This window comes from Pseudopodoces humilis, chromosome 7 (assembly GCF_049639895.1).
Source record: "Pseudopodoces humilis isolate 2021_Gansu_Grassland_sample_001 chromosome 7, ASM4963989v1, whole genome shotgun sequence".
NCBI classification, from domain to species: domain Eukaryota; kingdom Metazoa; phylum Chordata; class Aves; order Passeriformes; family Paridae; genus Pseudopodoces; species Pseudopodoces humilis.
This window is the reverse complement of record NC_142206.1, coordinates 24,161,751-24,176,912: the sequence shown is the minus strand read 5'-3', so window position 1 is coordinate 24,176,912 and position 15,162 is coordinate 24,161,751. Positions and strand designations below refer to the sequence as shown.

The 15,162-nt window shown below is 42.7% G+C and overlaps 1 protein-coding gene across 1 annotated transcript in view; it reads right to left on the bottom strand.

The window, feature by feature from the left end:
- Positions 1–15,162, bottom strand: part of LRP4 (LDL receptor related protein 4) — an 84,640-nt gene that overhangs the window by 4,989 nt on the left and 64,489 nt on the right. Inside the window, exons 17-37 of the mRNA XM_014251869.2 lie at positions 14,722–14,930; positions 14,034–14,115; positions 13,302–13,407; positions 12,291–12,492; positions 11,649–11,838; positions 11,270–11,401; positions 10,492–10,632; positions 9,712–9,798; positions 9,342–9,513; positions 9,099–9,261; positions 8,630–8,855; positions 6,967–7,270; positions 6,452–6,670; positions 6,010–6,144; positions 5,659–5,767; positions 5,247–5,391; positions 4,606–4,719; positions 4,179–4,302; positions 1,741–1,808; positions 1,066–1,153; positions 402–543 (exon numbers count right to left, since the gene is read on the bottom strand). Coding sequence (XP_014107344.2) covers positions 402–543; positions 1,066–1,153; positions 1,741–1,808; positions 4,179–4,302; positions 4,606–4,719; positions 5,247–5,391; positions 5,659–5,767; positions 6,010–6,144; positions 6,452–6,670; positions 6,967–7,270; positions 8,630–8,855; positions 9,099–9,261; positions 9,342–9,513; positions 9,712–9,798; positions 10,492–10,632; positions 11,270–11,401; positions 11,649–11,838; positions 12,291–12,492; positions 13,302–13,407; positions 14,034–14,115; positions 14,722–14,930 — 3,158 coding nt within the window. The remainder of the gene's footprint in view (positions 1–401; positions 544–1,065; positions 1,154–1,740; positions 1,809–4,178; positions 4,303–4,605; positions 4,720–5,246; positions 5,392–5,658; positions 5,768–6,009; positions 6,145–6,451; positions 6,671–6,966; positions 7,271–8,629; positions 8,856–9,098; positions 9,262–9,341; positions 9,514–9,711; positions 9,799–10,491; positions 10,633–11,269; positions 11,402–11,648; positions 11,839–12,290; positions 12,493–13,301; positions 13,408–14,033; positions 14,116–14,721; positions 14,931–15,162) is intronic.

The window sequence follows — 15,162 nt, the reverse complement described above, 5'->3', positions numbered from 1 at the left end:
ACAGCCAGGAGCCACATTCTTGTTACCAAACCTCTTCTGGCTGCCTGTTCCCCTGGTGACTGTCCAAAACAACCTTAGTGCAACATCATTAACTGGGACTTGTATCCAAGGAAGACAATTCCAATTGGCTCATGTACTTTCAAGGGCCAACACCCAATGCATATGAAATACAAGACACTGTAGGAGTGGGTAAGAAGCAGAGAACTAAAGACAGGTCAAATTCACTACAGCTCACTGGGGAAGAAGTGCTGCTGGCTGATCTCCATAGCAGTCTGAACAATTCACTGAAGCTGTCCTCCTACATCCTAGAAGTAAATGCTTACAAGTTGCAATCTTTCTACACAGTGAGGACTCAACAGCAGCTTGAGCTGGGCTCCCATGTCCTTAGAAGCAGCTCTTACCTCTTTCTTGTAGCACAACTGGTTGTACATGGTTGGTTTGGGAATCGATTCAATCTTCACTTCCTGGGTAGATGTCCGATATGAAGGATTACTGTAGGTTAGGTTCCCCAAGCCAGGGTCCGTAAACTTGGACTTATTATGCCTAAAGGGAGAGAGATGTCAGAAAAGTCACGGGAACCTACTTCCAGGAACCAAAATTCCTGAGTGCTCAGTGAGTGGATGGCTCCAGCCAGCTCCACTGTCCCTCAAAGAGAAAATCCTGGCTTCATCTGGCTCATCAGCTACGAATCCATTTACTAGCCACCAATACAGCAAGGCACTGCCATGTAACCACAAAAGCTACCATGGCAGTAAATGGTGAAGAAAGCACACAAGCTCACACATTTACTGAGATGTGAATTATCTCACATCCCTGTCTATAACCCATAAGCTCTCTGCAGAAAATTTAGCCAATAAGGTTTCAAATAGTAGAACTGCATGACCAACACTTTAGAGGCACAGGGCTCAAACCTTGCAATTAAAATTATCAAGTACTCCCTCCTTCCAATGGAGGAAAAAAGGACTGTAAATGACAATAAAAAAAGATTTAGTCCTTTCAGGGACTTCCTTCTCCTATAAACCAAGAGTTTACAATTGGCCAGGAGAGGGAAAAAAGATCACTTACCTATATATAATTAAAGCAGCAATAAGCAGCAAAATAAACAAGATGCTGAGAAGACCACCAATAATGTAGCTGACATGCAGTCCTTCTCCTGAAAGTGAATACCAAGGATAATTTATGCACTCATTTTATATTTCATTGGATAATACTGACCTTGGTGCAATGCCTCATGCTGGGGTTTTACCCATACAGAAGTATGTAAACTAAAATGTCAGCACATTAAGATTTAGCAGAGGGTTTTGTTCAGCTTCATATGAAACAAACATACGGTAAACTTTCCTCCCACCCAGGCCCTGGCAAACCAAGGAGCATCAAGATCTTTGTAATGGGGTTTTAATGGAGGAGTTAAACCCCTCTGTTGACAGGTTATTCCTGCAGTGGGAAGCAATTACCACAGTCAACCACCTTCAACTAAACACAAAAGAGACAGTGAAAAAGAGTATTATTAATGGGAAGAGCCCAAATGATGAGGTATAGGATGAAAGAAAACAACTATTCTTCAGACCAAAGAGTCATTAGAAAAAGTCCCCATCTAGGTTAATGAATGTCTATAGAGGCATTTGAGTAATTCAAGTCTGAGTTCCAGAAATTTCAGTTTCAGACATTACGGACTGGAATGTCCTGAGCACATCTGTAGGAACAACCCTGGTGGAGAAGAGTTAAAGAAAAGCAACTCACCCATGGTGGCCAACACCGCCTCATTGGCACGAGTACACAAGCCTTGCCTAGCATCTTTGTCAGAACAGCTGAATGACAGAAGGACAGTTATTAACTGAAAGTAGAATCAACAGTATCAATAGTATCAAAAACCAGGATGGAATGGGCTAGCACTGATATCCCTTCCCTTTCCAGCTAAAGAACACAGGTCTTCTCTTCTTCAGTATTCTGCATCCAGAGAAGAGAAAACCACATATATACATATATATAGGGGGTGTGCACGGATATATCAATTATCAGTCTGCAGTATCTTTGTATCAGATTCATTCTAGATTTGCCTCTCAGGTACACAGGCGTACTCATACCTTTCAGGAAACAAATTTCAGCATCAGTGCTGAAGCAAAAATCAAAATGTCTCAGAGGCAGCACAAAGACATTTCTGTCCAGTAAGTCATACTCAGCAAAGTGCAAGTTTTGCTCTGTATATAAATCAACCACACACTATAGAGCCACTCTTTTGCTGAGCTGCTGTCATGGTTTTAAAACACTAGTTAAGAAATCACTAGAAAACTTTCTCCTTTCTTGCTGTGAGATATGGATTAGAAGAAGGGCAAAACAGGCTTAAAACTTAAAAGGAATAAAGAAAGTTTATTAACAAAACTACAAGGATAAGAAACTAGAATAAAACTTCCAGAAACTTCTTCCCCACCACCCAACCATTCCCTTGTCTAATTGACAACATAGAGACAAAACTTGGTGATTAAAGCAGTCCCAACTATAGTAGCTTTTTCATCAGTCTCTGTAGAGAAAAAAGAAGTTCTCTTTTGTCATTCTATGGAGAGTTTTTCACAAGAAAACCGTTTTCTCACGGTTTTCTATTTTTCTGATGCTAATCACCTGTAAAACTCTGCCATCAGTCCTCTCCTCTCATTTCACACTACTCTGAGGTGTGTTCATGGGCCATGAATTCAAGGGGTGTCATTTTAAGGATGAGTTATTCAAAGGCAAAGGTTCTATTAATTTATCTCTGTGATCATTTCTGGGAACAGAACTTTTTTCTTTTCTTCGTAGGGGCTAAAAGTCTTCAGCAACTCTCACTTCTCTGATTCTGTTCCACCATCTCATAGGATCACAACTACTTCACTATTTGCTCAGCTTCATCAATGAATTACCTTTGCTCAGATCTACATTTTGAAATACTTCATTCTCACCAAAATACTCTTTCATGAATTAAAGGAGTTGGTTTTTTTCAGAACATTATTGTCCATCTCCATAGCTTTAACAAAAGAATATTTCAGCTTATTAAGGCATCTCCTTATTCTCTTCCCATCTGAGGCTTAATTCCTTTCTTCACTGGCTTTGATTATTTATGTTGTCTCTTTATCTGTTGATCACTCTCTCTCTTCTCTCTCTGGAAAAAGGATTAAATCTCCAAGTCTCATCTGGGTAGTGAAAAGGTTAAAATCTGGCTCAAGCTGCAGCAGGTATTCATGGAGTCAGATTTCAGCTCAGCAGCGCCTAGAACCAGGGACCCCCTGGGAAAAGCTTCAGCCACCCCGGAGGCTTCCTGTGAGGCTGCAGCAGAGCCCAGCCCTGGCCTGGGGGACCCCCACAGGCTCCATCCCCTGCCCGGGAGTCTTGGCAGGCCCAACCCAGCCCAGCCCCTGCCCAGGCCACATCCTGGGGACAGCAGCCAGCTGGAGCTCTGTTACCTTTCAAAACCGGAAACCAAGAGAGCAAGAAAAGTCCTGGGCTTAGGTTTAAAAGAGTCTTGGTCAAAGGTTGATCTCACTTTTCAATGGTCAAAACTACTGTCAGTTCTCAGAAATGGCCAGTTATTGGCCAGGAAAAAAACTCCCATCAGCCTCCAGCAGCTTAGGTGTTTCTTACTTTTTTTTTTCCATAAATGTCAATCTATCACAGCTGTATAAATAGCAGGCTGTAGGGAATTAGCAGAAAAGAGTCCATTAACTACCTGCATAGCTTAAATGTTAGAGCCGCAAAGATTCTATTCTGCCTCAAGCAAGCTATCCCCTTCACATGGCAGAACCGTTTCCTCAGCTGTATGGGTATAGTCTGAGATGTTTCAGTGAATTGAAGCAACAGACTCCTCTGCCCTCCTCTCAGAAATAGGTTCTCAAAATTAGGAAATTCAAAAATCAATCAAATTAATGACACATGGGTTAAAGGTGGATTTTAACACTTCAGCGCAGTCAGCCTACACACACATTTCAACAAAACAGAAAGAATCTGCAGCTGTTTCTTGCCATCTCAACAATGTTCTGCACCTTTGTCATAATAGTTTCACACATTAAGAAAGTGAAATCTGGAGCTGGAATATCCTCTTTTGGCTAGAAATAGGTATATTTGGATGACAGCAACCAGAGGCAGCTTGTATGTGGCACCTTGCAAAAGCTGGGACTTTCACACCCCAATTCCACGAGAACAAGAACACTTACTTTCCTTCCACTGTTTCCAGAGATGTGAGAGGTTTGGTTGTTGAAGAACCTAGTCTGCCAGGCGGTGTTTGACTTCTCTCACTTACGCTGGTTGGTTCTGGACCAGGGGGCACCACACCAGGAACTGGAACAACAGAGGAAAATAAGCAGGACTCCAGCTTTGTGGGAGAGATGAACAAGTCTGATAGGCCATTTCCAAAACCCTCTATAGCTTATATGAGCAGCCTTCCCATCTCAAACCCAGTCTGTCAGCAGAAAGGACAGAAGAAAGCTCTATTGCTCACAACCACTGGCCTTAGTTCCAATATTCAACTCTGCATAAGCTGTATACACTGGAGAGCCTCAGCTGCTCTGGTTGCCACTGCATAAGCAGCAGCAGTGGCACACCTTTGAAAACTACTACCCAAGTGACACTCAATAAACTCACTTGTAGAACAGGGCCGCCCATCTGGTTCATCCGGACACGCACAGACAAAGTCAGAAGCTCTGGCAAAGCAGAGGTGAGTGCAGCCTCCATTGTTCACTCCACAAGCATTACTACCTGGAAGGAGCAAACAATTTTCTGAATATGTTACATCTGAACAAAAAGGGGCTCAGAGCAAGAACCTTCTTTCCTGCTCAGCCAGAAATACTTCTTAGAAATCTGGTAAGTTATTATGATCTTGGCATATGCCCATCATCTGACTGCTAAGCAAGTGATGACAATAGCCAGATACTGAATTGCATTAGGGCAGTCTTGAAAGGAATATACTGGAAATCTTTAGACAGAAGCCCACACAACACAGTTGCAGAGATAAAAATAATAAAAATCTCACATTCTTCTGTTTTAACACAATGTTGGGTAAACAACAAGTGACATTTGTTATCAAAGCTTTAACAGAACACCATTAAGATGTACCTGACTAAAAAGTCACAGGCAGACAAGGAACGTGGTAAAAGGAAGATGTGTGAATAGTTTGAACATAAAAAAGGAAGCAATTCTTACTTGACATCCACAACAGTGCAGTAGTTCCGGAGTTCTTTTGGTCTACACTTAGCATTTGCCTGAATCAAGGTCCATCTATTTACCTGTCTGTCTCTGAGGAGAAACCACAATGATATCCATCAATCCCTCAACGTTGGCTAGAACAGTCTCTTTGTTCCGCCCAGAGTATTTGTCCACTCTCTGAATAGATTTTGTTTGCCAGTCAGTCCAGTATATCCATCTGTCCTGCTGCTCAGGGAGACAGCAAAGAAAAATCACAGCCATTATTAGCATGTTTAGTCGTGTAGACACAGGATAATCATAAAAAACACATCCCAGTGGCAGAAGGCCCAAAACAAAGGCCTTTTCAAACCCTTACCCTCTTACTGTAAAGACGACTGTCTACACCTACTAGTACAATTTCCTCAGATTGTAACACTTCCCTGTTTCCAAACTCCACAGTACAAACTCATCAACACACCAGGGAGAATGGTGGCAGCAGGAGAATCATCTCACCTGTGTCAGAGCAAAGGGATGTGACACCTGGCTGACCAACACTTGCCGTAGCTTCCCATTGAGGTCACAACTCTCTATGCGATCAAGGTGTGCATCTACCCAGTATATCCTGAAGGCACAGGGAAAGAGGTGAGCTTCCATTGAAACAACTTCTCTTTACTTTCTAGTCATTTACTGGCCAAGGTCATAGAATCATAAGATGGATCAGGAAATAAAAACTAAAAAAGAAAGCCCCAAAACACCCCAAAACCAAACCCAAACCCACAGTACTACAATAAATGAAGCTAAGAGGGCTAAAAAATTAATTACATCCCTTAACCCTATGCAAGTGTAGCAAAATCTTTCACTGACCTCCTGGTGTCATAATCCAAAGTCAATCCATTGGGCCATCCTAGGTCGGTGTTAATCAGGATTTTACGTTCAGAGCCATCCAAGTTTGCCCGTTCAATTTTAGCAATGTGACCCCAATCTGTCCAGAAGAGATACCTAACGAGATAAAAGGCAAGTGTAAGAAGAAAGACCATTTAATTTGGCCTAATGAAGGTTTTAGTTATGAATGAAACTGCAAGATTCTTCAGGTTCAAAAAGACAATTAGTCTGTAACCTGATTATCACAGCATCTACCCAACCTTCAAATTCACTGTTTGGTTGACTACTACAAGTAACTCAGAGTCAACCCCTTGCTAGTACCTGCAGATTCACATGGCACATCTCTTCTTCCTCCTCCAACCTCCTCTTCAAGCCTGCCTCTGTGCAGCCCTTACCCCTGCCCCACCAATAACCCCATACCTACCCCTTCTTGGGAAAAACAGCAATGGCTCGAGGTTCATCCAGGCTGTTATTTATCAGCACTTTCCTGGAGCTTCCATCCAGTCTAGACACTTCAATGGTATTGCGTCCTGTGTCTGTCCAGTAGAGGTTCCTGGCAACCCAGTCCACTGCCAGGCCATCTGTAGTCTTCAAACCCTGACCAATAACTGTTTCCATGTTGCTGCCATTCAGATCAGCCCGCCTGGGCAGAAATCAATGAGAAATGGCAGTGAGGAACAGGTAGCTCCTGAAACCTGGGTCTCCATTAATCACAGGGCAACTGCATACTACTACCTCCCTAATACTTTCTCCCCCAGTCTCCAGCAGGTTAAACACACCTTCAGTGTGAGTCCACTGACACACATGATGGTGTGTACCAAAGACAAGGTGTAAGTAGTGGTGTAGTGCTCAGCCTCCCCAGTTTACTGGCACACTCTGCACTAGTCACCTGGCACCAGGGTGACCTGGGCACTGGCCAAGCACTTGACTGGAACCTACCTGATAACATCAAGAAATACATCTGTATAGTAAATCTTGCCATCCACACTATCATAGTCCAGAGAAATGACATTGTTCAGCTCAGGGACAGGTATGTGCACATCTGTGTGGTCACTGGTGTCCAGTGAGATGCGACGAATGGAAGCACGGCTAGAGAAAAGTAGGTAGGTCTCTGGGGAAGAGTCGCATGTCTGCTCATCTCTCTTCAGCTGAATGCCAGTGGGGCAGGCACAGGAGAAACCAGTGGGGTGAGGCAAGCAAAGGTGGGAGCAGCCACCATTACGAACTCCACATTTATTGAAGCCTTTAGAAACAGGGAAAGCATAGTTTTAGGATCCCATAGACCAAAGCTTTATTTTAAAGGCTACATACATGCACAACTTGCGAGCCTCTGAGTTCATCCTTACCATCCCAGCCTTGCTGGGAATCTACAGCCCTTTGTACAGAGACACTCTCCCTCCTCTCTGAGATTCCAAGGTAGCTATGGGCATGATTGGCAAGGAGAACAGAAGGGCCCAGAAGAAGAGGGGTCATTAGAAGAAAAACCTTAACCTGCACTCCTTACTAATCATAGTTTTCCTCATGGAAAAAGAAAAAGCCCAATGTTCACAGATTTATGCAACTGCAGTTTAACTTTATTACTGCTGCAAATGGTAATGCTGACAGAAAGATCCAACCCTGTGGGGAAATAGTGTGACAATGCACCAGAGGCCAGGCTGACAAAGAAGCTTCTGTTTCAACTTAGCTGCACACAGTGGCAAGTAAACAAAGGCATCAGAGAAGTCTGCTGGAAGAGCCTGACATATTAGGGTCATATAATTTTTTTTTAATTGTAAAGAATCCAGCATACATTTATTAGGAAGGAACAAGCCCAGGAGACAGGTGTAGGGAGTAGGAAGAAGACAATGCAGATATGAGGGTTAGACTTTTGGTCAGCTTTAAGTTATATTGCCAAGTTACACGGTCAAGTGATGTTCTGGCATTAGTAACCACAGGAAAAGCAGCACAGTTTTCTGTAGAAGTATGTATCGGGGAAATTCTACCAAAATAAAGCTACAGCAAGAAGGCAAGATGGGGTGTTATAGGATCCCCAAAGAGTAACAAAGAATTGACTGTGGCACAGAATAGTTGGACAACATGATATATTAAGAGCAACTAAAGCAGCAGAGATTTTGCAGAGCAAAGAGGCAGACAAGAAGATGAACACTGCAATGACTAAGAAATAATACTAGAACTTGAAATAATATTTCAGCAACTGTTTTAAGAAGAATTAGAGTCTTCTAGAGTTAATAAAGGGAAATTGTCCAATGTCAGTACAGTCTGATGAAGCCTAATAAAGCATGACATGTTCAGTTCTCCTAAGAAAGTGGCTCTGCTGTGTGTGAATGAGGTTGTCAGTGCAATCCAATGAAGGAAATGGGACAAAGAGGTCAAAAATACGCAGTAATCAACACTAGACTTACAGAGCTGGGTAAACAGGGAGATGTGCAAAAATAGTTAAAGAGGGAAGAAGTGATGCCTTAAAAGAAGGCATCAGAAGAAAAGCTGATTTTTGAGAAGTCACTCTATCATTCCTGCTTCATACCAAAGGACTCTTTCCAATGACAGCTCTGAAGGACTCTCCTCACCACCACCAACATCCGCCAACTGGGAAGCAACTTACCCACAGGCCGTGCCCTGTCAACAGCTTGAATATCCATGAGGCCAGGCAGGTTTGCCCTCACCAAGATGACATTAGCACCAGTGTCCTTGTCAGCCCTATGAATGCTGCGAGTTTGCCAGTCAGTCCAGTAGATGTAAGAGTCCAGCAAAGTGAGGCCATAGGGATGTTGCACAGGAGACAGCAGGGTGCGGCGGTTTGCACCATTGAGATCCGCAGCCTCGATCCGCTGCAGGAACAAGTAGAACGTCACCCCATACTCAAAACACTTCTCCTCTTGCTAGCACTTACTGTAGGCAAGTAGGAAACAGTCACAGTGAGTGATGTTATTCACAACCCTCCCTCCATAGCCCATACTCTCAGAAAAGCTTACATTCCCCTTGCTCTTTCAACAACTTGCTCAAGAGCTTCAAAGCAGCCTCCAGGCTACCAAATGCCCAATGACAGACAACACTGAAGAACAGAATCAGACCTCAGTGTGTGCATCAGCCCAGAGCAGCTGGGACCCAGCCTTATCCACTGCCAGTCCATTAGGCCAGCCCAAGTTGTTGCTGATCAACACCACACGTCCAGAGCCATCCATCCCAGAGCGTTCTAGCTTGGCATTCTCACCCCAGTCTGTCCAGTACATATACCTGGGGAAAAGTCAGCAAGTATTATGGAAAAGGAGATCAGAAGTCCTGTGTAACTACTAGACAATCCCGACAACACTAACCCCATTTCATGGTATAAAGCTATTGCCCGAGGGCTGTCCAGGTTCTGCCAGACCAAGACTTTCCTCATGGAGCCATCGAGATTGCCCACTTCAATCCGGTTTGTTCCTGTATCTGTCCAATATATCTTCCTGCCGATAGCATCCACAGCCAGCCCATCTGTAGTCAACAGACCTGAGAAAAACATTTTGGTCACTGCTTATTCTCCTAATTTAGTCAGGAACTTCTAGTATTTCTCTTGTCCATCTTGTAGGCAACTGATTTAGGCTTTGCTTGCCCTTCCATCAAAAATGTATTCTACCAGTGTATCAGAGAATCTCTCTTTTCATACTGCATAGAAGCAAGAGGCTCTCAGATCAAAATCTCCCTCACCTGTAGTAATGATGTCCTCAAATTGTGAGCCATCAAGGGCAGCACGACTGATTTTCCGCAATGTGCTGTCTGACCAGTAAACCTTTCCTGGGTTGAAGAAGAAAGAGAAACTTGAAAATGCCCAGAACAAAGCCCAACCAAACCCCAACAACCAAACAGCAAAATCCTTAAAATGCAGATCCAGGTCTCTGACTATCTGCTACACCATTCAAAATAGATCTGATTGTACAGGAATAGTAACAGCACAAGATTATTAAGCTAGAGTGATAAAATAGTGCAAATTTTCTTGTTCTAACTCTCCCCAAAATATGTAAGATCTTTACACAAGGTCTGACCTTCACAAAGGGACAGAGAACACCTAATACCATAAGCTAGTAGTAGAGTTCTACATTCAACTTCTCAAAATGAGATCATCTACCTACCTTACAGTGCAACACTGTTTACATCTAGCACAGCATCAGATGTTTACTATAAATGAACAAGCACAGTCTCAGCTCTACTGTTGTAAAAGATCTCAGCAAGAGGAACTTTCTTAAATCCAAAATGCACAGGAACTCCATGCAATATTGCAGGCAGTATAGTTTGGGTTCTCTGCTTTCCTGTAACGATATTCCTTTCCTTGCTGGAAATAAATTATTTGCAGCACATATAAGGAAAATAAAAACCTACTCAAATTCACAGCCCACAGTAAGATCTGTGCCTGGATCTTTACTCAGACATTTAGACAGAAAGCTATTTGTTGCCTTTTAAACACAGTCAAATACAGTAAGAAGTTCAGACCTTCATGAGGATCCACTCCAATTGCAATGGTGTTCTTCATGGTGACATTGACTGAGACAACAACATCTGCAAAGTAAGGGATATCCAGAGAGACCATCCGAATGTCAGTCCTTCTGGCAAAGATCAGAAAGCTGGTCATTCCTGCAGAGTGGACAATGGACAGATATTAGTGAGGAACAAGTTCAGTCAACGGTAGGCATCGCTTATCAAATATTCTAGAGGTTACATCCACTTCAGTGGAAAAGGGAAGGTGTCTCAAGACAGATCTTGGCTTATGGACAGTCTGTGTACAAAAGCATCACTTTATTGAGCATCACTTAATGCTGTTTTACATCCAAGTTGGAAAGCATTACACTCAAAAATAGTTACTTCTGCAAACATGTGTGGGAAATGGAAATTAGGAGTCCCTTTTTCCTGCTACAGAGGAAAAGTGGATGTACCATGGCCTGAAGCCAAGTGCCTTCCACCGTCGTCAAGAGGGTCCACAGGAGAAGCATACACAGACCTATTAAAGAATATATCACCTTGTAGTTTAGGAATTCACCTCAATATTAGGGCAAAAGTATGGGAAAAAATGTGACATTTGGTTTACTTGTCCAACATAATTTCAAGAAAAATGTCTCCATCAATCCATTTATCAGTAAGTTTTTTCATAACAATTCCCACTCAAATTGAAGGCATAAAGCAGGTAAGCACATAAAAGTGAATTTTTTTTTCTTTAACAAGGCAAAGGCAAAATGTAGCTCTGATACAAAACTGCAATGAGGATTCTACTCACCAGGGGAGCAGGTCTTGCCATCAGATTGCAGGTTGATCCCTGTAGGGCAAGTACAGCTGTAACCTTTTGGAAGAGGTGCCAAAAGGCACAGGTGACTGCAGCCTCCATTGTTAACTTCACAAGCTGTATGCACTATGGAAAAGAGGATGAGAAATCTATAAACCACTAGCACTGGTTCAAAAAAGGGATGCAGCAGCTAGAGAAATGCATTCTAGAATGCCCTCAAATACCAAGTCAAGAGTTAATTCTCATGCTCTCATACTCCATACAGACACTTAAGACGAGGGCTGACAGGTCAGCTCCTTGTGGAAAAGAAGTGCCACATGGCAGAGCCTGAGCAACCTCTCAGCTCAGTGTGGCTTGGGCGTGAGCTCTGTACCTGGTGGCCTGTGCCGGTGGAAAACGTGAATATCCATAAGATTCTCCAGATTGTCCTGCAGGGTTTCCCGAGACTGCCCAGTCCTCCTATCTGCACTCTGGATGCTTTTGGCCTGCCAGTCTGTCCAGTAGAGTCTCTCACCATAAAGAGTAAGTCCAAAGGGGTGAGGCAGATTGTTCCCAATCAGCACCTGCTCAGATTACCCCCATCACCCCAAGATAAATATTATATATAAATATTATATAAAATATTATATTATATATAAATAGAATCTAGATATTATATTTACATATATATTATATAGAAAATCTTTACTTATATATATATTTACTTATATATATATATATATATATATATAAAATATATTTTAGTGACTATGAAGTCACTAAGGAGAAGAGGTTTCCCTTGTCCCCTCTCAACATCAGAACATACAATCACAGCAAAAGGAGAATGATGAGGCAACCTTAGCCCTCAAATTTCCCTCTCACACAGTTTCAAACTGAAAGGGAGTTCTTTTCTCCCAGTGAAAGCCACTTTGTACTTTGATTTGTAAATTTCCCTTTCCATCAGAGAAAGAGGCAGGAGCCATCATCACTGTGTGCTCAGGCTCCCAGACCTGCTCCTCAAAGATGGTTTCCTTACCTTCCTGTGGCTTCCATCCAGACTGGCATACTCAATGGTCTTCATGCCTGCATCTGCCCAGTACAAGCGCTGTGATTCGTAGTCAATGGCCAAGCCATTGGGCCAGGTCAGGTTGGAGGAAATGATCACCAAGCGGTTTGAGGCATCCATCCCAGCACGTTCAATTTTTGGGTTAGCTCCCCAGTCAGTCCAGTACATGAACCTAAAAAGAAGCCCAGACAGAAGTGAATGCCCACACTTGTTCACTGCCAGAGAAGCAAGGGAGTCTGGTGCCTTCAGGACATAGCAGGAAGAAGCATTAAAGTATTACTGTACTCATGTCCAGCCTTGGGTTCTTGTAATGTACCTAAGATCATACTCAAATTCATATACCTTCTACTGCCCATGGGCTGGCCTAATTACAGTGTGTAGAAAAAATTCAAGAAAATAGGTCAAGGTCTAAAAATTAACTGATTATTTACCAATATACACCACTAGCGCTTTACACTCTTGCTGCATTTGTCTTCCAGTAACCTACTCAAGGAAAGAACGGCACACTGATTCAAGGCATTCAACGCTTCTAAAGCAATGGCTGACAAGTTTTTTCCTATCCACCCTATCCCCACCTCCACAAGGTCTGAGGACATCCTTCTGACTGAAACTCTAGTTGATAAGCAGGAAATACAAACTCAACATACATGTGGAACAGAGAAATAAAAAACATCTGGATGGCCCCATTCTCCATATTTTTGTACCACATCTTTAGTTATTACATCCCCAGAATAAACAAATGAAAACACCAGCCAGCTTCTGCAAGCTCCACAGCACAACAGGCAATTACCTCTGCTTATCTTGCTCCATTAGCATCTAAAATCACATCTCTAGTTTCAGTCATTAGCAAGTTGTAGAACAATGGCACCAGTGAGACAGAAAATTGTACAAAACCAAAGAACCAGAAAGTCTTTAGATGTGCAAGAAAGTCTTTTGACATGCAAGAATTGTTATGTCATCCCAGAAGAAAGAATCTCGTACCCTCCAACAGGGTCCACCACAATATCTCTAGGTCTGTCTAGGTTCTCCCAGATTAGAACAGTTCTCATGGTCCCATCTGTATTGGAGACTTCTATCCGATCTGTTCCTACAAAAGTTGAGAGACAAAATAACAGAGATCGATCTGGAATTGCAAGAGCTAAGGCAAGAACCTCCATACAACAATGTATTCTTCCCCTATAGCCATCTGTGTTCTTAGCTGGAAGACAGATAAGAAATCAGGCTTCAAGTGTCACCTTCCATCCTCTCAAGTCACCTCTGTGGCTGTCACAGATGCAGAGTCCTGTATATAATCCACCTCTTACCTAAGCCCCCATGCCATGAAAGAACAGCTAGAAAAGAATAATCTTCCTCACATCTCTCTCTCAACTACGACTCTCCAGCAGGGAACATGCTCCAAGTATTACCTGCTGCACCCCAGGATACACTGTTGCAAGATACATAAACATGCACAATCACAAGCTCTGCAGGAAGACAACAGTAGTGACAAATATTTTTACAGAATTAGTACTGGGGATACTGCAAAGAGAATTAAACTAAAGACTGTGCCTCAATTCACACTCAGTTAGAAACACATGACATGAAATTCCATCTTTTTGCTACACAGAAATAAGACAAATTTGGAACGAAACAGACAGAACTGCTGAGTGGATTTCCAGTTTTCATGACTAATGAGGAAGACAGAAGTCTATGTAAAGCGGAGGATCCCAGTACCTGCATCAGTCCAGTATAATTTGTTGGTGACCCAGTCAATTGCAAGTCCAGCTGGGCTTTCCAGGCTGGTGTCCACCACAACCTAAATTAAAACAAAAAGAAAAATTCCTTAGTGACATTAGACCTTAGGGAGAAAGCACTTGTCCAATGCATTACCCATTCACAAACAACGTTAACTTTCAAAAGGCAAAAGCCTGAGCACAGCAATGGCACACAAGAGAGAGCATTAAGGACTGAGAAGTCCAAATAAGGCTTTCATTTCAAGAAACATCTACTTTTTTTGTGCCTGTTCAAACTGCAAATCCAAACTTTGAACTCTATTTGATTTACGTACCATCAGCCTAGGAGTGTTTAAAAAGCATTCCCAAAGAGCACGACTCTTGCTCCAAACGTAGAACATAACAGAGGATTTAGTACTTTTTCCTTTCATATTCTAGGGCTACAACAAAGGAATTGACCACAGCCCACAAATCACCATGTTCCATATCTCCATTCAAGGTTCTTCATACACCCAATTGTTTATGAAGTGTCCAATGATCTCATTAGTTTGCCAGAACTAGGCAAACTAATGAACAAAAGATCCACCATGAACTGCAGTGCCTTAAAAAGCCAGTGTATCCCAGTGGCTTCAAATCTGATGCTCAGGGAGTCTCCTGGCCAGATGACCTCCACACACAGTGAACACTACCTCCTGGTTTGATCCATCCCATTTTGCTCGGCTGATTGAGTCAGTGCTAACATCTGTCCAGTAGACATAGTCATCCTTTGAGTCCCAATCTAGAGCCACAGCACTGCGAACATCAGCAAGGGGGATGACATCATCTGACAGGTCATCTGTGTCAAAGCTGATCCGACGGATGTCCATCCTTCGGGCAAAAAGCAGGAACTTGTCAAGACCTGATCAAAGGTCGAAAGGTCTTCTTTTAATTTCTCTAAGTTCAACAATACAGTGATAGACAGACAATTCCCTGCTATATCCACAACCTTAACCACCTACATCATCTCTCACTAGCAGGTCTTTGGTCTTTGTTTTTACTGGAAGCAAAATATCACTGGGAGAGAATGGGCAAGGGGGATCAGAGTGGTTGTGAGCTCTCTCTTGGGGTGTAACCTATGCTGAGGGAACAAG